The sequence below is a fragment of the Prunus persica genome, chromosome G7 (genome assembly GCF_000346465.2).
Source record: "Prunus persica cultivar Lovell chromosome G7, Prunus_persica_NCBIv2, whole genome shotgun sequence".
NCBI classification, from domain to species: domain Eukaryota; kingdom Viridiplantae; phylum Streptophyta; class Magnoliopsida; order Rosales; family Rosaceae; genus Prunus; species Prunus persica.
This window is the reverse complement of record NC_034015.1, coordinates 16564667-16588151: the sequence shown is the minus strand read 5'-3', so window position 1 is coordinate 16588151 and position 23485 is coordinate 16564667. Positions and strand designations below refer to the sequence as shown.

Sequence of the window (23485 nt, the reverse complement as noted above, 5' to 3'; positions counted from 1 at the left end):
GTCAAATGCCGATTCATTTGAATTGAATGCTCATATTTTAATATGGTATTGGAGCATGCTATTCACGTCACCCAATAATATATGTTGTTCATGCATTTAGCTTGAGTCACACCACACCTGAAGAGGTTTTGTGATGCTCACATTTTACCATACTCATATCTGCCAATTTGATTTTACAAACTAGTCTACCGCTTATGATATAAGTTCTCCAATCCTTTAGCTTTGTGATTTTATACACAAAGATCAAGTACCCCAAGAATAAGTTCTCTGTTTCATTTTGCAGCAACATTACAAGATTGATAGAAAGAAATAAACAAGTTTGACTTATAAACCAGAAAACTCTGCCTAAACAACTCAGTTCACGCTTCATAACATAAATATATGCAGGGGAAAGAAAATCACAATACTAGGTGACACAAGTTTCCCTCCTGGATGAAAAAAAAAACATTCATCTGAATCATCTCTAAGAGGTAAAACCATACAGCAACCTCACAAGGTAATGCATTTGATCAATTTCCTATACGCTTGCCTTTGTTTCTAGCCAGCCATTCAGCCCTTCTGATGGCCCTTGCCCTTTTCCACATCTGAGCATTTCTTATCCTGGCAAAAATCTTCCTGATCTGATAGAGCTTGTGAGATTGTTGAGCAATTACATTTGCAGTTGAGGGACTCTGGCTCAGAACTATATCGTACCCATCACCGAACGAGTCCATGCCTTCAGTGAGAAGTTGCCAGAATAGGCCCCCAGCAGCTGCTCCTCCTCTTCTTGCTGAAGAGTATATCTTGGAATACACAGTGTTGAAGAGCAAGTCTCTTTGGTAGGTGTTGAAACCAGGATCTTTCCAAGATTTCCCAAATTCTGTGATGAACACCGGCTTTCGAAGAATGTATTGTGCATCTTGGATGTGGGTGTCGAGCCAGTTGTTCAAGAAAGAGAGCTGATTTTGATCATTTGAGCTAGACAACCTGCTCATGCAACACATGGTAAAAAGACACCAGTCAGGAAGCTGAACTAAGGAAAGCTATGTTATAATTGACAACATTGAGCCTTACGAAATTAAGTACTAGTTATATGCATTTGAATATTTTCATGAATTGCTTGTGCCGTCTGAACAGGGTGGACATTAGAGAGTGTTTTAACCTGCACTAGATCTTTTTACTTATATATACTCTTTTTTTGGTGATGAAAGTTGAAGAGATCCTGCAAGTAGCATATTTACCATTGATCAGGATAAGAGTGAACTGTTGCAAAATCGATGCCAGGAATCCGATTATTTGCAATAAAGTCTGTTCCTATATTGAAACCAGGGTTGAGTCTCATCCTCTGAGGTATTGCTTGTCCATAAAATCCTTCTAGACCAGCTTCCAGCAAGTGGTTTCTGTCTATTGATTTCACATGAGAAGCCATTTCCATTATCCAAGCCTGTTATGAACACCAATTAGTAAAAATTTGGCATGAAAAGAGTGCAATATAAAGAAAAGCCATCCTAAAAGAGCAATGCATAACAGGAAAAAAAAAATGGTAGCTGCAATTAGTAATTAGTTAGCTCTATACATCAAGATTTTGCCATCTGTACCATTTATTCATAGACTGCTGTTGGTTAAGGCAGAGAACTAGCCTTGTTACTTTTCTAGGAAACTTGGTTTAGTAACAGATTAAACTATATTAAAAAAAATTCAAATTGAAGATTCTTAAAAATTTCCCTGATATTGAATATTGATATGCAGGATGAAATTGGATAAAGGCTTGTTTTTAACCTGAACAGTCCTTCCTGAAGGATCTGATGTGCATCTAGGTTCATTGATAAGCTCCCAGGCCATAATTGTTGGGTCATCTTTGTAATGAACTCTAGTATAGCTGTTATATCTGTTAAGAACAGTCTGTAAAAAAGTTTATTCAAATTAGAATTGAAAAGAAAAGGCTCATCATAGACTGTTATTCCTCCACAGAAATCATTTCCAGACCAAAATGAATAAATAAATAAATAACTAAACATTCTAAAATCTGATAAGAATCATATAATATGCACTTTCACTTACAGTTACATGGTTCTTGTAGTAACCCTTAACAACAGGGTTTCTATAGAAATCATCATCAGAGGTCAGGTACTGCCCCTGACTTCTTGCCCAGTTCACATACTGCTTCCTTCCACCAAAGCTCTCATAGTTGTTCACCAAGCTTAATATCAGCTTAATCCCATACCTTCTGGCCTCAGCTATAACAAAATCCAACCCCTTCAAACCAACACAAAACAAAATAAGAATTGAAAAAAGGGTTCTAAAATCACCATCAGTGCAATATTTAAAGATCTAAACAAACAAACAAACAATTAAGCACAGTGTGAGAGGAACCTTGAACATTTGCTCATTGTAGGAGCCAGGGGAGTATTGAAGAGGCCTGTAACCTCCATCACTGAAAGCCCAAGTTCTGGCCACTGTGAGCCCATGGCTAGTTGCTTCACGAAAAACAGATGAAACTTTGTACCTCTGAGATGGGTCAGAAGCCACATACATCAACCAGTAGCCATTGAAGCCGTTTGCATAGTATGGGCTACCATTCAAAAGAAAATGCACTCCCCTGGTTCTGATGAAGCCATCACCTGCTTCAACATGGATGGGAAAACCTTGTTGGCGGATCAGAATAGCTAAAAAAAGAGCCAAAGCTAGATGCTTCATCTATCTTAATGTGGAGCACTGAATCTTTAGCTAAAGGAAGTTGGATAAAGCCTGAAGATGAGAATTGTCTTCTTACAACTACAAATAAATAAAGAAAAATAAAACAGTAGCCGACACAAGAGAGAAACTGCCAAAATTGGTGCCCCTTTGAGCTGAACAATCCCTGAAAATGAAACTACCTGTGCCCTCATGGTAAATTTCTTGACCCAAATTTACTCTATGCACAGCAAAAACACTTGCCTATCTCACGTTTCACGTACTTATTTCTCTGTCTCTTTCATCACGTGAGATATATATATATATATATATATATATATATAAAGAGTATAAAACATGTTACATGGAAGTTTTACTCCTATACACAAGCCTTAGCTTTAATGCAACATTGCGGGGCACAAACCATTTAAATTTTGGTACTACTCAATTCCCTCAGCTACCTGTTCCTAGCTCCAAGATCATGGTGTGATCCTGAAAACTTATTTACTAGACCCCTTGATGTACTATGCCATTATAGTGCCCTGTCATAATTAACGAGAAACCAAGTTATCACCTTTTTATGACCATGAAACTGCATGCCCAACATGTGGGGTTTCTTGGAAAAGAAAGAGAAAGTACTCAAATTAGTTTAACAGAGCAATGATGTTCCCACCTTCTCCTTTAGGTTAATTTTACCTAACAAGCTCATCCTCTACATTACTTGTTTCATAGTAGTTGTGTTGCAAATTTCAATCTTTTTTTATGTACCAGATTTGTGGGATCAAATTCTAATGCTGGAAAAGAATGAAAAGCACTAAAGCTTGTTTCCCTTTCCGTTTAACATTTTGCCCATGGCTAAATTTCCGATCCTCTGATGAGTGGCCATGATCTTGTAAACCCCGTGAGCCCTACATCATCAATTGCATAGAACAGAACAAAAATGGTAGTTTTGGCTGTTGGGGTACTAATTCCTTCTTCAATTTTCCATTTTTTAACTTTTAATGTGTCTATCTAATCCCACCATACGCATTAACATTGTTGATGTTGCATTTTCAGTCCATGTGAGGAGAAGAGAAGCATCTAATTCCCTTTTACATGGTCCTGCTCTCTCTTTTTTATGTTTCTGGGATGCCACTTTTTTTTTCTTTCTATTTTGGTACGTCTTTTCACTCAGCATTTACTCTTTATCTTCTGACCGACATTGAATTGGCGTCATCTGCGGATCTTGACATGGTCGTGACATGTGGCATGCCAAAGCCATGGCTGGCCATGCACTGAAAGTGATGAGGCCTGTCATCATGCAACCATCTGAAGCATCCCATGTTCTGGAGAAGAATTTATATGAATGGACTTAAGCCTATCTTGCATTTGTTATGTCAGAAGGTTAAAATACATGATTATAAGTGATTGGGTCCGAATAATACTACAGTGGTATCCTTAATATAGAAGAAAAAAAAAATTTGGTTGCAACGGAAATAACATTAATTTTCTATTCCAGTCAATAATGTTATGCCACGTGAAAAAATTATAACATATCATAACGTTATTGATCGAGAATAAAAAAACAATGTTATTCCCATTTCACGCAAGTGTTTCTCTTATTATAGGCTAGTTTTTTTACATGTACTGGGCCACTCTGTGGGTTTTTGCACATTGCAGTAAGCACAATACTAACAAGGTAAGCTTCACAAAGCCTGGGCTGAACAAGATCAGATTCTAGAACTGGGCTTTAAGTTTTCTGATGGGCTGAAACTTGCCACTGGGCTCTCCCACTCGCATCATAAATCCATAGAATTACTCAAGGCCCAAAGCTCCTTGAGAGAGAGACAGAGAGACAGAGAGACAGAGAGACAGAGTTCAAATAACAAAACCTTTTTTTTTGGTGGGGGGGCGGGGGGCGGCGGGGCTAATACGTAACAAAATCTTGGCCTTGGGAAAATGCCATGCCATGCTTACAGGAATGCTTGAAACTATCTTCCCAGTGAGATTACAACTACACCCACTCCAGCTAACAAAAAGAAATGGGGAGGCATATATGCTAATCAACAACATAAAAGCCACTTCAGAGATGACATACAATCATGGAACTCAAATGATACGGCAATCCTCACTTGTGTTCTCCACTGGCCGACATCATAATGCTTGAATTTGACCTCCATAGCCATAATTCTTCAAAAGCACTTCATCTTGCCGCCAGTTCTCTTTAACCTTCACTTCAACCTGTTCAAAGCATGAGTTATTTTATAAATTTTCTATATAGGGCACAAAAGCCAGTAAAAGTGTGTGAAGATAATGCAGCAGCCGAACAAGCCATAATGACAGAATGCATAGAGTGCAGGACAAAGCCCAATTAAACGAAATTTAACATAGTTTATGCAGAAAGATTCCCAAAGATTGTCATGGTATAGCTTGGCACCTCCAGAAAAACTTTTTTCTGTAAAAAATTTTCTATGTCAAGCCGTGCAGCTGTTGCAAGTAGCTTCAGAGCTCTCCCCTCCTACAATAATTCAGGATACAAAATCAGTGATCGATCTCTCACTTCCTACAGTGATGGACTGTAAAAGCTCTATAACTTCGTGTGATACGTCTTTGTGCAAACATATCACATATGCACCATATTAAATCTTTTATCAAGAAAATAAAAATAGGTAATGTCAGTACAGTTTGCATGTCTTTTTGCAAGCATGAGCACAACACATTTGAAAATTTCGTCTTCCAGCATATTAATTCATAATTGTTTAAACAAGCCAACAAAATACTACAAGGGTTAACTACTTACTTTGCCAATAACAATGATCTTCTGCGAGTTCTTTTCAACGACAATTTCCACTTGTATAAAATCTTTCGCCGTTGGCCTAGTTTTGTAGCTCACGACATTCACCTGGAAATTTAATAGAAAAAAGAGCAGAGAAACTAGAATTATTATAATCCTTTTTCTTTTTCCCTCTAGTGATGGGGGTACTCTTCCTCACAAGCCAAATCTTTTGAGCTTCTCAACCGCATACCTGACACACATAAGGAATCTCTTTACGGTATTGCATAAAGATCTTTTCTCGAACAATTTCAGATACAAAGAATCTTTCTGGGTGCTCACTGACAATGTCCTGAGAACTCATAGAGAAAGAGACCAAAGATAAGTATTTCCAAACATGAAAATAACACTTTTGGATATTCTTAAGAAATATTAATTTCAAACATAGTGAATATGGAAGAGGGATATTTGATCATGCTTCAAAGGAACTAATTTTCAAAGTTTAACACCAATGTAGCTTTCTTCTTTAGGACGTAAAGCATTATAAAATCAAAGCCAGAAACTTTACAATTGAAGCAACTTGCTCTTGTTTAATTTTATGTAAGCGATGTATTGTAGAAATGGTCTTAAGACATTCATAACCTTCATGCAATTTCTGCACCTGACTCCTAATGGTTGGGATAAGGCAAGAATAAGACATTGGCGACCATAAAACAGGAACACCATCCAAGACTTTAGTTTCAAAAGGAACCATGAACCTAAAACATGAAATTTGAAGCACCTTTGGATAATATGCTGGCCCAAAAGGAAGTTTTGATAAAATCCAGTGCTTGACATCTTCCACTCCCTGCCCATGTTTAGCACTCACAGGTATGACCTCATCAACGTTTGTAAATTTCTCATACCACTGCAAAAATGTGATTCTTACTTAGGCTTTTAAAAGTAGCTGAAACAACAAGATCCAGAATTAAATGTGCAATTATAAATGCCTACATAGATATAATTTATAAATAAACATATACTGACCTCTAGTTTCTTTGCAATTTCACCAGGTTTAATCAAATCCTTCTTATTCATCACCAGCAAAGTGGGCGGCAACCTATCTGCCTGGTTACCAACACCTTCTTCCAACACTTCATCGATCTAGAAATGAGAAAATTATCTAAGGACAAGAGGAATAAGTTTCATATACAATCCTACAAATGAAGAAGCATACTTTTTCAGGCACTTTACATGCATCAACAAGAACAAGTACACAATCTGCATTTATGACAGCACTGCGAACATTTTTCATCATCATAGAATCCAACTTGTGCATTTTCTTCTCGATAACACCCGGTGTGTCATAAAGTATCATCTGCAAACAAATCATTATGTCAAAGATATCACCACAACTTCAGAAAGCATCAAGAAGGTATTACTTGTGTCCAAAAGAAGATTTGACTAGTCGGCTCTAAATCAAACGAGATAACTAAAACCCAGGACCATAAACTATTCTTCACAAATTTAAATCTTGAACATAAAAATATGAATACAGAAGCAAAAACACTGCTCGGGAAACCACACGTGCGAACCTCAGAAACTTTACCATAGACCATTTCCTCTATGTTTCCTTCTATACATTTCTCACAGTTTTTCCATAAGAAGTCAATAACATATACAAAATGCAACTGAAACAAAACAAATAATACTACCAGCTAAAATTTCAACCAAAAATAAAATAAAATAAACCAAACCTGATAGTCTGTGCCAGAACATATACCAAGAATTCGATGCCTTGTAGTTTGAGGTTTATCAGTAACTATGGACAACTTCTGACCAACCATTTGATTTGAAAGAGTACTTTTCCCCACATTTGGCTTTCCCAGAACAGCCACATACCCTGCATTTGACTCAATGAAATTCACAACTACGAAACAAGGACATAGCCCTTCAAAAACAAAATTAAAGAGAGCCCAGAAGAGCCTTTTACCACTTCTATGGTTAGGGTCGATGGCATAGTCAAGCTCCTCTATCTCATATTCATCGAGCATAGCCATGCTCCTGTCAGGCTTCTCACTCAGAGACAACAATGATGACTCGTCCTCCGAATAAGCGTACTCTTCTTCTTCTTCATCTTCCTCTTCTTCTTCTGCTTCTTCTTCTTCTTCTTCTTGGCCTTGCTGTTGTTCGCTAATCCAAAGCCGTTGTTTTGTGGCTGAAACCACAAGTTTCGAAGTCCTCTTTATTCGATTCTTAGGCTGCTGCAATTGGGATTTTCTGGTAAAATGAGGAAAAAGAGTCTTTTGGTAATCTTGGGTTGTTAGGAATTTGGAGTGGCAGTAATGGGTTAGAGAGTTCTCTCTGCAAAAAGAAGCGGACATGTGTAGAGCTAGCTCCATTGTCGGAGCTCCAGTGTCCCTGATAACTCTTCCACTCTGTTTTATCTTCCACTACTGGATAAACTTGTTGCGACGTCGTTTGACCCTTTTTTTTTTTCTTCTAGTTTTTCTTTATTGCCTTTGACTCATTGACCTCGTTACTTGACTGTACCCTAGACCATAAACTTGTCGTTCATTTATATAATAATATTTGATTATCACACTAAATATGTGGTTAATCCATCTCTCATGCAGACAATCTTCGTATTAAACTCAGAAATGCATATATTTTTGGTGATTATAACATACCTTTCAAGGTTAGGCTAAAACCTACGAACCGCAAAAAGGCTCTTCGAAAACCATCTTGATATATCAAACACTTAAAAAGATGGGGCAAATTAACGACACTCATAGACTGGACTACTTTTATTTGCAGCTATTGCATACTTGAAAGTGTAATTAAGTTTTTGTTTTGATATTTGGAAACACTTGCATTATTTTGTTACAAGAAAGAATTGATAAACAATTGGAAACCATCATCGGTTTAACTGGAAAACTGCAGAAACATATAGCCCAATACGAAACGGGCAAGTGAAACTGCATGATATAATGGCATTTTCCCGTAAGTTGGAATTTAGATAGGGCTGTGGAGCACTATGAAAAGGCACATTTCTAGTGACTAAGGCACCAAGAAACTGATACCTGTATGTTCCTGTTAGCCTGTTATGAATTTTCAAAATACCTTACACTTAACAAAAATAAGTAAATCAGAGCAAAACTTAAATGGCAGCAAATTACGTGCGCATAAACAGCGTATAAACGCTTCAAGACATCCTGAAGCCAAAATGTAGACTTTAAACAAGGACTGATCCTATTCATGATCTATAAACCTTCCCAAATGCCAGTGACGGGCAAAACTTGAATTATTTTTGTAGAACTGTACATCCTCAGATCAAATGAAACTCTTAACTGGTAAAAGAGCAAGAGAATGTTATCCACAAAGGGTGTGGCGTATAAAAGACCTTTTATTCTCTCCTTTTGTTATATGGCATAGGGTCAGGTTGCTAATAAGGTGATTATCATTTGCCTGCATTATGACTCTCAGGAACATCAGAATCGTAGTTTGGCGATCCCCTACCAGACGGGATATAAGAGTATGCCAAGGCTGCAGTACCAAGAGTTAAGGCAGCAGCAATCGAGCCCCAGACCCACCTCTGTCTTCTTTCCCTTCTCTCCCTGTCACGCCGTGCCAGCTCTACATAAAAACAAACAGAAAAACATACATGAGATAATAATGGGAGGCTTATCCAACAGGACCTAAACTACAGTTGGAAACAGAGAACTTGCACTGATGCACATTGAGTAGGGTATGGATGCACAGGTGCATGGTAGTCAATATTTGGCCACACAGAGAAAACTGTTAATATTAAGTCCATAGAGAAGTTGCATTTTGTCAAGGAATGGGCTGTCCTGTTACTTTGAACCCACTAACTAATGAAATAATACGTTCAAACCTACAGAGAGTTAGAGGTTAAGCATGGGGAAAATTACAGAGTTCAACTGAAGCGGAACTTCTGAAGGATTATGATTTAACAACATAATGTCGTCAATAAAAGGGAACTAAAGCCTTAGGAATCAAGAAATAAACAACTGCATAAAGTATAAAAATCTCACCGAGAACATCCTGATTCCTCTGAACCATTTCCTGATTCATAGCCTCATAATTACGGAGTTTGTCCACCAACCGAGCAATCTCAAAGTTCTTTGACTCAATCTGAGCTTCCATCTCCATCTCCATCTCAGCCCTTATTATGCCCCTTCCAATAGAATTTGATACAAACCTAGCAAGGTGAACTTGTTGGCACAACTCTTCTGCAGGATCAGAACCTGGTTCCTCATGCCCTGCTGCAGCAGTGGGATCTGCAGGGAGTGTTAATCCTACAAGAGATAAATGTTGCCTAATCCTCTGCCACTGGTTTCGCAAGTTATTCAAGGATTCTTCTGCTTGCTTCCGCTTCTCTATTTCCATCAAAAGACTCAATCTCATTTCATGTAATTCAGCTTCAACATCAGAAACGGAAAGCTGCTGCCCATGCCCACTCTCAGATGAAAGTTCTATACAAAGTAACAGTAAAAGTAAGCTTTACTGTAAAAATAATCACCAATAGTGCGCATGTAGAGCAAGGTGGATTACCGAAAACTGAAGAATAAAATCTACAAATTTGGGAAATCCTTCTGTAATTTTTAACCAAACTTCAGAACAGGAGAAACTAGGTGGACTTATAATGCATAGGATATCACACATACAGAACACATGCACAGAATGCTATACTTTAATTTCCCTTCTATGCCATTTCGAAATTTCACACTCTGATATTTCAATGGGAAACAGCATGTTCGTGCCTTTAATCATAATTAGAGACTTAGTGCCAATCTCACAGATAATGTAACATTTATAGGCCACAAAAAGATAGGGGTGTCATTTTTCAGCAAAACACGAAAAATTAACTTTCAACATGACACAGTAACACAACTTGAACCCAATACAAAATTAACAAGTTCCGATTTACTATCTTTTTTGGGTAGGACAAGTTAGAGTTAGCTAATGAATCCGAAAATAACACAACATATTTGAATTCCAAATGCACTAGATTAATTCTGAACACGAAATTCCTATTTTGACATGAAATCTTAACTAGTATTGTTTGAAGAAAACGTTTTATCTTCTTTTTTTATTTTTTTTTATTTTATTATTTTATTATTTTATTATTTCTTTCATTTTCTTGGTATTGTATGAGTTGTTTTAGAACTATATTTTCTTGCCCTTGATTTTCAACTTTTTCTTTTATTTGGATAGGGTCGTTTTTACTGTATGACAAGTATTGAGTTTGGTTTAAGGTGAAAGGATCCCAATCTTGAGTTTCTAATTCATGAAATATGTATGTCAACCAAAACAAGACAGTTAACAAATGAGTCAAGTCATCTAACATGATTAATTAAATAGGTAGAGTTACAGTTGACGCTCTCAACACAAATCCAAATTGACATAAGAGCTGAAAACGATATGATACCAACAATTGCACAAACCTACATATATACAGAGAGAGGGGCAAAGAAAAATGCACCAAATTCTATGTACTTAAGACACCAACCAATGGCAAAACCAGTAAGTTCCAATCTTCAATCATGATGTGCAGTAATTCTCGGATATAGGGACATAACATAATCAAGATAGTTAAAACATACAAACAAATGGAAGGAAATAAATTTTACCAAAAAAATTAAAGTTACATACCTTCCCAAGCATCATAGAACTCCCCCATGGGTGTACTGGTCTGCGCAGAACGCTCTGCCCCAGCATTTACCTCTCCATCTGTGTAACTTGAGACACTCATGGAGTCTTTTGGATCAAAGAAATCTTCGCGGTCACTATCTCTTTCTGGAGTCATCGCAGGTTGCTTCCACAAATCATCATCCCTATCCGAATCTTTACTTAGTTCCACGTTACTGCTTCTCTTTTTCGACTCATGGAAGCTATCTTCACGCTCACTACTGCTACCCAGTTCCACATTACTGCTTCTAAGTTTCCCATTACTTGTCCCAAGCTTCCCATTGCTGCTTTCAAAATGATGAAAGCCATTCGAATGTTGCACTTCAACAGGCTTGGGAAAAGTAAAAGTAGCCGAATCATCCACAGTTGAACTCGACAACTTGGCCTCTGCATTGTTAACATCCCCATTGAGTTTCTCTTCATTTCCAGCCTTCTGGTGTATGGACACATCCTGCTCGGAATAACTCTTGAGAAGGCGAGGGCCTCGGCGCTTGTGGTTGATGATGTAAGGCGAGGGAGGGAAGGAAGTAGGCGAATCAGGGAGTGGGGTGGCCTCAGGAGTAGCATAGAGGGCTGGCTTTATTGGAGGTCGATGAAGCCTGTTCTCCACAACTGAGGTACTGTTCCTTCTCTCCAGCTTGGACTCAGGAACCGGCATTGAATTTGAAATAGGCTTGGAATTCGGAAGAGAAGACATGTCAACGGATTTGGAAGAAGTTCCAGGTTCTAATAACCTATCTAAAGCTACGACAGTGAAAGTCGGCATGGCTCTGCATCACAATCATCATCAAACATCCAAATCAACAACAACAAAAATAAAACCCTAGCTGTTATTACCAAATCAATTGAACATCCCAAAACCAAACATCTCTAATTCCTTTAATTGCTAGGAAGCTAGTAAAAACCTAAAGCACATATTTTTTTTCCTTCTTTTTTTATATATCCGGAAGAAGTAGGTGGTCGGTCGATCAAAACATAAAAATAACCACACACAAAAAAAAAAAAACATATAAACCGAATCTGGAAGAGCGTAAAGCTATGTTTGGTTCCTGAGAAAAATCAGAAAAGCCTCCCATTTTCGTGGAAGCGCCGATTCTCAGCAATCAAACACGAACAAAAGTTCAAAAAAATAAAGCAAACAAGATTCAAACAGGAAAACTAGAAACAAGAACAGAAAACGAAGATCGAAAATAGAACAAAGGCGTACCAGTGGAGCCGAGGAAGGAGGAGAGAGTGAGGGGAAAGCGGTTCAGGTGAGAGGAAGGGAGGGAGGGATGAGAGAGAAGAGGGTGATGCAATTGCAATTGCAAAGCACCATTATCGAGTTTCTAGGTATTTATGGGCTCTGATATTTTGGGGTTCGCCAGTCATCACCGCCCTTCTTCCATCACCAAGATGATGAGCCTCTCCAGGTTTCCTGTTTTTTTTTTGGGTAAATATTTGTTTTTGTCTGAATCTCTAAAGAGACTCTATCGCAACGACCGCCTCTTTTTCTCTGTGCTGCTTCGCTATTTGGTCTCGCTCACACACGGTCCCCGCAAATATTTCAAACACCTCTTTCCTATTCTTGGAGGCTACGAACGTCGAAGTGTCCCCCAAGATTTTGCTTCTTATATTATTTATTTAATTCAAAATTTAAAGATTTTTTATAGTACAAACAAACAAACCACGGTGTAAAACTATTTTAAAATTCTTTTTTTGGTTGGAAATAAATTAATCTAATTTAGGAAGAGGTAAACTCGCATTTAAGACGAGAGAAGCGGTCTTACTGTTCTGGCCAACTCACTTAGCTTATATATGCAAAATTCAAAATTAGATTAAATTAAAACTAGCCCCTTAGAACACGTGTTGATTTTTATTTTGAATCACATTTTAGATTGAAGAAAGAAAAAAGGGATACGATTGTTGTTTTTAAGGAATTGAATTCTTGATTTTGAAGGAATTAAGACCGCTCTTACCCCAATTATATGATTTGGTAAACAATTTCAATAGGAATTCGGAATCTAATCTCCTCAATCTAACTCCTCTTCAATTCAATTCCTTCTAATTCAATTAGGATTAATAAACATACCATAAATGTCGTGGTGGCCGTGACACAGTCCCCTACAAGATTTCTTGTGTGTAATATATGACGAAAAAGCCCAAAGCATTTGAGATCCTTCATGTGTTAATTGTGTTCCACATGGCAGGGACGACGTCGTTTGTTGTTGCTATTTCACTTATTTGAATGGGGCCGCGTGTTTGGAGGCGGTTGGCACTTCGGCGGGGGGTCAAGGTTGAGACTTTTGGCTTGGGGTAGACGCCAAAATGAGCACGTTGTCAAGTGGGAATCAGTCTTATTGGCTTGTTCTTCTTCCTTGGTTGCTTTGAAACATCAATACTATTTTATTTTCCTTGGCTTTCACTCAACTCTTTTCTTTTCTACCCTATTTACTTTTTCTTTGAATGAGAAGAACGATGAAGTTTGGTAAGTAAAACGTAGCCCTCCTTCGACCACTAAAGAGCAACAAGAACAAAGAGGAATGGTCCAAATTATGTGAACGTGACCGCACAAATTCAACAGCATCTATTACCTTTTTTCATATTCAAAGTTACAATCCGAATCAACTAACTTTTGATTTAATAGTAGTTAATTTTATTTTGTTAGAGGTCTCGTGTTCAATTAACGAACGATAATATATATTTGTGATAAATTAAATATTATGTTCTAATCAGTGCCGTTGCCGTGCGTTAACTATGTTGTAAGGTATAAATATCATACATTCAAGGTGTCAAAGAAAAAGGAAAGCCACGTTATCAAGATTCTGAATCTAAGTGGGTCCCTGGGGTAGGCTTAGATTCTCGTATCATTTGAATATCTCAGCAGACTTGGTTTTATTTGGAACCACTCAATTTAAAGTTGAACTAGCGTTCACGTTTGGCTTGTGTCAACCCTACCAAACATGAATTACTGTGTCTTGTGATCATGTGTGCATCTCAGTCGTTGTCCTTTCATCGTCCACTTTATTAACCAACCAAATACTGTACTATTTTTAAATTTTAATACATCCTCACAATTTACACAATTTTAATATAGTTGGAGAACTAACGGGGTCTAGCATAATAAAAAGGGGCATTGATTTGAAGAAAAGAGATCTCAAGTTTGAATCCCCAACATCTTGATTGTGTGTGTGTGAGAAACTCTCTTCCTTTGTAGTCTTTAAATTATCGCTTGTACTATTAAAAAAAAACAAGCTGGTGAGAGTCAAAGAAAGGGTATTGACTATAAAAAAAAGTCAGCTTTTGACTAAAAATGGAACTGGACCGGACTTGATCGATTCAGTTCACGGTTTTTACATTATGTCACGGGAAATATAATCATATTCTGCCTTCAATCAAATTATGTAAAATCACTTTCACGGCATTTCGAGTCAGTGACCCAGCTACTTCCAACTTCCTTAACCAGTCCCTTCATCTCCATAATGCTTCTCAATTGATCTACAGAATCCCATCTTCCAATGGTTGCATAAAAATTTGATACCAGCACAAAATTCCCAGGCTTATTTGGCTCCAACTCCAAAAGATGCTTTGCAGCAACCTCACCCCTTGTAACATCGAGATTATGGCTACAAGCATTCAACAATGCTGACCACACTGCTGCTGTAGGCCTAATGCCATGCTCAACCATGTCCTGAAACACACACCACACTTCATCTATCTGACCGGCCCGGCCTAACATATCGATGAAGCAGCCATAGTGCTCTGGACCCAAGTCCAAGCCATACTTCTCCGGGGCCGAATTAAAACACTCCCGGCCTTGCTCCACCAGCCCTGAGTGCCCACAAGCTGAGAGAACAGCAAGGAAAGTCACAGAATTAGGCAAGACTTCACTTCTTTCCTCCCCCATCCTCTTGAACAGGTCAAGAGCTTCCAGCCCATTTCCATGACTTCCATATGCATCAATCATGCTTGTCCATGAAACTACATTTTTGTTAGAAATTCCATTGAACAAGGATCGAGCATTTGAAATTTTCCCACATTTTGCATACATGTCTAGCAGAACATTGCACATTTGTGTGTCGGATGTGAACCCGTGACGCATCGCCACGCAGTGTATCTGCTTTCCAATCCACAAATTTGAATTCTCAGAGCAAGCAGCAAGAGCGCTAGTGAGTGCAATTACATTGGGTTTCATTGTAGACATAATCGATAATGCCTCTTTGTACTTCTTATTCCGAACACACCCTGCAACTAAAGAATTGAACATTGCATCATCCTTTCTACCATTCAAGCCGGAGAACACTTTCATGGCTTCACTAATACACCCAACAGCAGAGTAAAAGTCAATTAAAGCAGTACCCAAAATTAACATATCACGGCCCATCACAACCACCATCCCATGAACCTGCTTGCCTTGTGGAGAGGACCTCAAAGAGGCACAAGCTTTAAGCAGAGAACACAAAGTAAACTCGCTGATCTCCACTCTTTCCTCCCTCATCGCTTCAAACGCACCAAGCGCTTCTCGAGCAAGCCCGTGCCTCAAAAAGCTAGAAAGCAAAGCGTTCCAAGTCACAACATCCTTGAACTCCATCTCTTCAAAGGCTCTAACAGAGTCCTCCAAATACCCGTACTTGGAGTACATGTCTATGACGGCAGTCTTAGCCACAGTTCCTGACTCAGCACCTGTCTTGATCATAAGACCATGGACTTGTCTGCCGCGTTCTGGGCGGGGCAACGCCCTGCACGCGCCCAATACCCGAGTGAAAGTGTACGCATTGAGGTCGGGTTTCGCGCGATGAATGCAAGAGAAGAGAGCCCATGTGGTGGAAAATTGTCCATTCCGGTTATAAGAGGCAAGCAGTGCGTTTAGCGAGTAGATATCTCTTTGAGACGTTTCATCGAACAGGTGGTGGGTGTGTAAGCCCTTGAAATTGCATTTGGCGGGAAGGCAAAGGAAGCGTATAGGACGAGTTAAGGTGGTCATGAATTTGATCACGGGGCATTAGGGTAGGCCCAATTATATTATAAGATAAAAAAAATTGGGTTGCTCTCGTTTCCAATATGTTAGGAGAAAAGTACAGATTACAGTAACTTAACATTAAAGAATAACGACAAATATTAAAGAATAACGACACCAGCGTTTGGTCGAATGCCGGAAGAGACACATGGCTCATAAAAATGGTGCAAGCGTCATGCAACGTGTCTTTTTTCTTTCTTTTTTTAAATAAAAAAAGTAACACAAACCAAAGAAAGGTAGAAACTTGGGGCACCACGAGAAACCAAGACAGAAAAGGTTAGCTAATGGGGTATAACTTAATTAGTTGAGGTGAGATGATCAGGTATATTTTCGTGAACCCCCTCCCCCAATCGCTTGTTGTACCAAAAAACAAGGGTTAAAAGTAACAGAGCAACACGCAAACAAAAACACACCACGGAAATGCCACAAGAAAAGGGTCAAACTAAGCCAAGGAACAACCAAACCAACCCCAGCAAAGCAGACACGGCATGTCGTGAGGTCATAATAGACGTGATAATTGTCACGTTCTAAATAGAGCTAATCACCTTTCCTGAAATTTTTTCAATTTTGGCCTGGTGGAGATGTTAAGGAATCTTTTTGTATGCCTTCTGTGCTTAATGTACTTTAGAGTAACAGGTGGGGCTTCCAAGTTTGAACATACAACAGCCATATTTCATTCAATTATATTTGCCGCAAAACTATTTTTGGAGCTTTTAAAGCTTACTACAGAAACTACATGGATATATATATATATAATTACTAGTGGTATAAAATTACATAATGTGCAGTATATCTGCATATTTGAAGCCTGTGTTACCGCTCTTCTGAGTTGAATTTGTTCCATGCTTCCTGTTGTGACCCAAAAAAAAAAAAAAAACTAGGGAAATAAGACAAGTGAAAAAAACGAAATCACAAACAAGACCCACTTGTACTTTTTCATATATGCTTTGAGAAAAAGTCCCGCCAGTTCTGGTTATAATTATTTCAAGCCACAAAAGAAAATGGCAGTAACGCACCTTTAGAAGATCGAAAACTTTTTCACATATGTACTTCTGTTGAATGCTTGCACCCCGTTGTTGCAACTTGTCAGGATGAACACAAAGAGTGGCCTTCCTGTAAGCTTTCTTTACAGCAGCAGCAGTTATGACGTCCGTTAGGGGAATAGGCTGCCAACCACTATCAGGCCCAAGGATCTGCCAATGAAGAAAAATGAGTTCAAGTTCCCAACGCTAGAGCCTAAACATCATAACACCTACAAATTGCAAAACACATGTAGCTCAAATAACACCTACATATTGCAAAGTCGAAAGTAATGCACGCAAGTTGCCTTCTTTTCCACTTGACCACCTCCTGACATCTGCGTCCAGATTCTCGGCTAATCTCTGCAAATAGAATTAGATCCGAGTCAATCAGCGAGAAATGAAATACAATTCAAAGTTCCAGAAATTCATTTAACGTGAAGAGAATAATTACATTTCTCTCTGCTTGCTCTCTTTGTGCAAGAAGATCACGCATATTCTTCTCTGCAAGAGCTCTTGCCTGAAACAGTCCCACAAAGCTTGAAATTATAATGTTTCCGTATAGACTAAACTGCTCAAAGATTATAAATGATTTAAAATCAGACCGCTCGTTCGGCTGTTCTAGCATGCCTCTCTAGTCTTGCTTTACACCTTTGAGCTGATTCACCTTCAACTCCCTCATATCTCTCTTTGTAATAGAAGAAAGTTTCAGAAAAGACCATTAATGTAGAACCAACCAAGCATAAGTCAAATGTTAATGGAAACTGAAGAGAAGCTCAAAGAAAGATTTGCATGAAATAACCACTGGAGCATTACAAATCACATACCAGCATAAACTGAGGAATATGGATATCTTGAACCCCCAGTGCTCTGAAATTGCGAGTCCTGTAGATCCTATGAATTAACAGCCATTTTAGATTTCACTTGGAGATTATGAATTAATTAAAAGGAGGACGAATCCAGCAGAAAAAAGAATACTCACCGAGGATGAAGAGCAATGTCTCAAACCGTTATTTCTAGAAGAAACAAAGAACTTATCAGAAACAGATCTTTGCACTCGTTCTCTTGCCTCAAAAGCAGCCCTTTCAGCCATTACTTTTTCTGCAGCACGCTCTCGGGCCTCTGCAGTTGCTCTCTCTACTGCAGCACGCTCTGCCTTAACCCTGGCCTCCATAGCTGCCTTCCCTGCTATTGACTTCTCTCTGGCCTCTGTGCATGCCTTCTCTAATCTTTCACGAGCCTCTGCCATTGCTCTTTGTCGAGCTTCAGCTGTTGCTCTCTCCACAGCAGCCCTTTCTGCCCTCTCACGAACTTCCCCATATGCCCATTCGCGAGCTTCAAGTGTTGCTCTGTCAACAGCCATCCTATCCTTTTCTCTTTCCCGCTCTCTTTCTCTTTCTTCCTCTATCTTTCTAAGGCAATCATTTTCGAGCTCTCTTTCTCTTTTCAACCTTTCAGTTTCTTTCTCCCCATTTTTAAGGGTCTCTTTAAGATTCTTATCTTTTCTCTCTGGCACCTGGCTTGAATTAACTTGCCGAGATGATTTCTGGCTGTTTACTTCTACCAGGACTGGATAAGCTGCTTCTGTTTTCCTTTTATTTTCAACAAACTCTTTCACCGGTTCAGGGGTCGAGTTCGCTGTCTTGTTTTCTTCCCGACTTGAGCCAGCTTGGACTCCCTTCAAGTCCTTTTCACCCTCTTTCCATTCCTGAACAAATTCCATCTTTTTAGTTTCATGATCAAAATCCATTCGAGAGGTACTCTTAAATTGCTCAACTTGTGGTTGTACAATGCCACTGCCAGCTTCTCCTGCCTTCTTCGTGTGCTTAACTAAAGGAATTGACTCGTAGGCATCATCCACTCTAACTTGGCTATTCCCGTGTTCTATGTCTCCTTGGGCCATGCCAGATGCTTTGAACTTTTCATCAACCTGCACATTTTCCATTTCAAATTCCCCCAATTCCCTTTTGCTAGCTTTAGGTTCAGCCCTAATTTCTTCCCTTGCTTTCTTCACACTATCATCTAAAGGAAGAGAAACATTGGAATATTCCCTTCTGAACCGGTTCTCTCCATTTTCTAAATCCTCTAGGGAAACTCTAGATGCTTTGAATTTTAAGTCATTCGACACACTTACTCGTTCAACTACTTCTGGTTGTGTATCACTAATTTTGTGTTCAGTCCTTTTCTCTCCATTTTTTTCATGAGTGGGGGCCTTTTGAGTTGCTTCCGTTGTTTCACTGTTTTCAACATGTTTGCTGGCTATTTGAGTCGCTTGAGAGTCCTTATTACAACCTTCGTTACATGTTTCATCAGATACCCTTAGATCCCCCTCTTCCATGTGCAAGCCTTTAACTGATCTTGGTTCCTGACCATTTTCATTCCTCTCTGTTCCCGCATTTGTTTTGTTTAGGACCTTCTGTTCTTCCCAGTCACCAGCAACTTTAACAGTCTTCCCAGTCTGTTCCGAATCACTGGCCTTTCTAATGTTCTGATTTTCTACTTGCCCAAACACTTCCTTTAATGTTACATCAGTTCCTTCTATGTCCTTAGCCTCCATTAATCCTTTTTTGTCATATTGCTGATCCCGAGCATGGGCCATTTCAAATCTTTGCTCACTTTCCTCTCCTTCATGGGCATCTTTTTGTCTCTTCTCATATTCTTCCCTCTTGAGAGCTTCTTTTAGCTGCTTTTCATTTTCTTCTCTTTGAGTAGCCTCTTTCTGTTTCTTTTTATTTTCCCATTCAAAAGCCTCTTTTTGTCTCTTCTCATACTCTTCCCCCCCGAGAGCTTCTTTTTGCCGCTTCTCATTTTCTTCTCTTTGAGCAGCCTCTTTCTGTTTCTTCTTATTTGCCCATTCAAAAGCCTCTTTTTGTCTCTTCTCATACTCTTCCCTCTCGAGAGCTTCTTTTTGCCGCTTCTCATTTTCTTCTCTTTGAGTAGCCTCTTTCTGTTTCTTCTTATTTTCCAATTCAAAAGCCTCTATTAATTTCCTCTCATTCTCTTGCAATTCAAGAGCCTTTTTTAACCTTTTCTCATTTTCTGCCTGCTCAAGAGCCTCCTTTAACCTCTTCTCATTTTCTTCCTGCTCAAGAACCTTCTTCAGCCTCTTCTCATTTTCTGCTTGTTTCAACGCCTCTTTAAGCCTTCTTTCATTCTCTTCCTGCTCCAAAGCTACTTCTTGTCTCTTTTCAAAATCTTCCCTTCCACAATATTCCCTGAGTCTTTTGTCACTTCTAATTCTTTTATCATTTTCTTTCTGCTTCCTGGCCTGCTCAACTTTGAACTTAATTTCTTTATCTTGAACCTCTACCACGATGTCTCTTTGCTTCTCAGATTCTGCAGGCAGTGTACCCATGCTAGGACTCATCTCATTCTTTCCCTCCTCACGAATTTTATGAGTCACTTTCACCTTTTTCTCAGGCTCTTTTCGCCTGCATGCCTCTTTAGCAGCTTTTAATTTTGCACTGCATTCCTCCCATTCACGAGGTTGCTTCCCTAATTCTTCTTCTATAGCTGCTCTTACTTTCTTATCATTTTCTTCTTGCTGAACCAATGCTTCCATGGTTGCTTTTTCTTTCTGCCTATGCTCATAACTTTTTCTGTTCTGAACCAAAATCTTCTCTTTGTTTTCCAGCTCAAAAGCCTTCCTGGACTCATCTATTGCCACCAATTCAAAATATTGAGTTGCTTCTTGCCATTCACTAGCTTCATCAATTTTGAAAGACCCCTGAGATGACCAAGATCCCTTCCCATGCTTCTCTTGTGCAAAATTTTTAGCCACATTTAATGAATTTTCATCTTCTAGAGATTCTGGAACTTCTCTGGCTGTCTTCAACACCTTTTGCCTTTCCTTCCTAACAGAAAATTTCATTCCATTGTCTTCTCTTTCAGAAGTGCCCTGCACTCTATCATCTTTCATACTGTTGGAACCATCAACAATTTCACCCACCTTTCTTTCTTTCTCTTTCATTTCTTTCTTTGACCCCGATTTCATACGCCTTTGGAAACCCTCTTTCCTCCTCTGCATTAACTCTTTTGCACTTTTCAATTGTACTTTGGCTTTCTCCATTGCTTCTTTCATAGCTGCTGCAGATACTGCAGCAGATGAACTTGCATCTACCTCTACATCAAAGAAAGGAGGTGAACTATCACCTGTAGTCCCATCAGAAGCTACAGTGTCAGAATTTGAAGACAATCTACCGGAATCTTCACTGTTTCCATCTACTATGGGCGGTGGTCGAGAGGGTGGTGGCAATTGAGAGGGCTGAGTTCTAAGGCTTATGTCTGATATAGTTACAAAAGGCTTTTTATTATGAGAACCATTTCTACCATATCCCCTTTCAGGATTAAGGTTGTCCCCAAATGCCTGTCCGGAAGAACTACCATTAGGGGGGTGTGACATGGTCTTTTTGAGATGCTTTTCGTTCACCCTTTCCAGGTAACAGTTCATACTTAACTTGCTATCTTCAGTCACTTGCAAGATTGGATTCTCATTTTCTGACTGTTGCGAAGGAATGTTTTCATCCAGCACAAAAGTGTATCCAGGAACATGTGCCCGAGTTACATGCGTCATCCCGTTCAAAGAATCTTTATTGCTTTTTTGATGAGCAGTGTGATATGATATGCTGAACTCTGTACTGCCATCAAGTGACTGGAAAGGATCTCCATTTGAAAAGCATTGGTTCTTGCCGGAATCATCTGATCCTTCCGACAGAGACCCAGATTCTGCAGGAGTCCTATGAATGAGGAAGCAAGACAAACATACTCTAACATCAAATTCTAGCATCATTAGGTTCAAATTAAGTCAAACTACCTTTTTTTTTTTATCTCATTTAGTATTACAAAGATACACAAAACATTTATGTTTCTTAATCTTTTCACACTTTCATGTAAAAAGAGACTCATTAGATATTTTAGTACATATGTTGTATATGTGGTGCAGTTGCAACCTTGAACCGAAACAACCCCGAGATCCTAACAGAAAAAAGTTAATCTTGAAGCCCAGTTTACACACACTATCTCGCCTTTTTACAATCAAAGAAGTCAAAATTACTTCTATCCAATTTCCCCTAGGACACTATTTCCTTACTTAGAGAACCCAAAAACCCCAGATCAAAGTTTCACTGGTTATTAATTGTCCCGTCAAAATGAGCCCAAATACCTTAATCCCCAAGACTTTGTTTTGGTCCCCCAGTTTCGAGTCCCTACTTCAAACCCACAAACGTAGAAACACATAGATGTTCCCCAAAATGCTGAAAACCGTAGACATTGTTCCACAAAATAGCTATAAAAAAACCCAACATATATACTAAATACCAAATACTTCTTAAACACATTTCAGTAAAAAAAAAAAAAAAAAAAAAAAAAATTACTTCATAGACACATTTTGCACACATTTGACTGAAAATTTCACAAATGAAAGCACCAAAAGCTAACAAATTTAAGCAAATAAATGCATGCATGATCATACATACCAAGCTTCATCAGAGGAATCACAGTCACCATCTCCACCCTTAGATTGGTTAACCAGGTCGTCGTACGCAACCGCGAAATCCAGACCGTTAAAGCCCCCGAAGACCTCGCCGTAGTCAAAACCGGAGCTCCGTACATCGAAGAAGACCTCGTTTTGGTCGACAGCGGGAACATCAAGCACCGGAATCGACGAGGCGCGTGACGCGTGGAAGCTCCCGAAAATTTCGCTGTAGTCCTCCATACGAGGCGAGAGAGACGAGAGGCCGAACTTCGGCGGACCACCGTATACGTCGTCGTACAGCGTCTTCCCTAAGAAGCCGCCATTGTTGATCATTTTGGCCGAAGAAGACCTGTTTGGATGCCGAGAATGCGAGAGATTCTCCATGGGAGAGAAATGAACAAAATTAACGCTCCTAGGTTTTGCGTTTCGAAGCGTTTCGTGTTTCTCCGCTCAGTTTTCTCTTTCTCTTTCTCTTTCTCTTTCTGTCTGCTGTTGCTGAGTCCCTCTGCTGCAGAGTCTCAGGACTCGGAACACAGAAAGAGGACGACGAAAGTGGAAACTAAAAGGAAAATGCGCAATGACGAAAAAGGACTCGTATAATTGCATGATGAATTTTCCATTTTTTCTTTTTCCTTTTTCGAATTTTGCAATTTTCTTTTTCGAATTTCGGAAAATAACAGGTTTAGCCGGTAACCGGTGGACAAAGATTGAAATGGGGAAAAGAGCAACTGGAAATATGGGTTGGAATTGGAATCTTTTTAAATGCCCATGTGTGTCCAACCAAAACTGTCCCAATTTGGGTACGATGAGCAAAACCTGGTTCCCGCATGACCACTTTGGGAAGGACTTTGTACAGAGAATAGTGACAAGGGTCTATGTTTGGTAGTATTTGACTATTTGTG

At 39.1% G+C, this 23485-nt stretch overlaps 5 protein-coding genes across 6 annotated transcripts; all 5 read right to left on the bottom strand.

The window, feature by feature from the left end:
• LOC18771386 (mannan endo-1,4-beta-mannosidase 7) lies at positions 249 to 2963 on the bottom strand. The gene is made up of 5 exons (XM_007202016.2): positions 2353 to 2963; positions 2041 to 2235; positions 1759 to 1881; positions 1221 to 1423; positions 249 to 966 (listed from the first exon to the last, which is right to left on the bottom strand). Exons 1-5 carry the CDS (start codon positions 2674 to 2676, stop codon positions 510 to 512), a joined length of 1302 nt encoding a protein of 433 aa, XP_007202078.1. The 5' UTR covers positions 2677 to 2963; the 3' UTR covers positions 249 to 509.
• Positions 4163 to 7864, bottom strand: LOC18771346 (GTPase Era). Its single transcript, XM_020567750.1, has 9 exons — positions 7377 to 7864; positions 7141 to 7286; positions 6621 to 6761; positions 6431 to 6547; positions 6186 to 6311; positions 5658 to 5756; positions 5432 to 5533; positions 5069 to 5149; positions 4163 to 4872 (listed from the first exon to the last, which is right to left on the bottom strand). Exons 1-9 carry the CDS (start codon positions 7783 to 7785, stop codon positions 4786 to 4788), a joined length of 1308 nt encoding a protein of 435 aa, XP_020423339.1. The 5' UTR covers positions 7786 to 7864; the 3' UTR covers positions 4163 to 4785.
• On the bottom strand, positions 8366 to 12671 carry LOC18771148. Its single transcript, XM_007204268.2, has 4 exons — positions 12303 to 12671; positions 11060 to 11865; positions 9439 to 9879; positions 8366 to 9019 (listed from the first exon to the last, which is right to left on the bottom strand). The coding sequence occupies exons 2-4, from the start codon at positions 11859 to 11861 to the stop codon at positions 8844 to 8846; spliced, it is 1419 nt and encodes a 472-aa protein (XP_007204330.1). The 5' UTR covers positions 11862 to 11865; positions 12303 to 12671; the 3' UTR covers positions 8366 to 8843.
• On the bottom strand, positions 14313 to 16664 carry LOC18770240 (pentatricopeptide repeat-containing protein At5g66500, mitochondrial). Its single transcript, XM_020567749.1, has one exon. The coding sequence runs from the start codon at positions 16056 to 16058 to the stop codon at positions 14475 to 14477; it is 1584 nt and encodes a 527-aa protein (XP_020423338.1). The 5' UTR covers positions 16059 to 16664; the 3' UTR covers positions 14313 to 14474.
• LOC18771716 (auxilin-like protein 1) lies at positions 16742 to 23116 on the bottom strand. 2 transcript variants are annotated; one of them, XM_020567746.1, is made up of 8 exons: positions 22585 to 23116; positions 18093 to 21846; positions 17938 to 18004; positions 17716 to 17798; positions 17565 to 17630; positions 17384 to 17473; positions 17108 to 17284; positions 16742 to 16940 (listed from the first exon to the last, which is right to left on the bottom strand). In XM_020567746.1, the coding sequence occupies exons 1-8, from the start codon at positions 22965 to 22967 to the stop codon at positions 16905 to 16907; spliced, it is 4656 nt and encodes a 1551-aa protein (XP_020423335.1). In that variant the 5' UTR covers positions 22968 to 23116; the 3' UTR covers positions 16742 to 16904. The 2 variants fall into 2 exon arrangements, with proteins under 2 accessions (XP_020423335.1, XP_020423337.1); XM_020567748.1 differs by having other exon boundaries at positions 18093 to 21835; positions 22585 to 22706.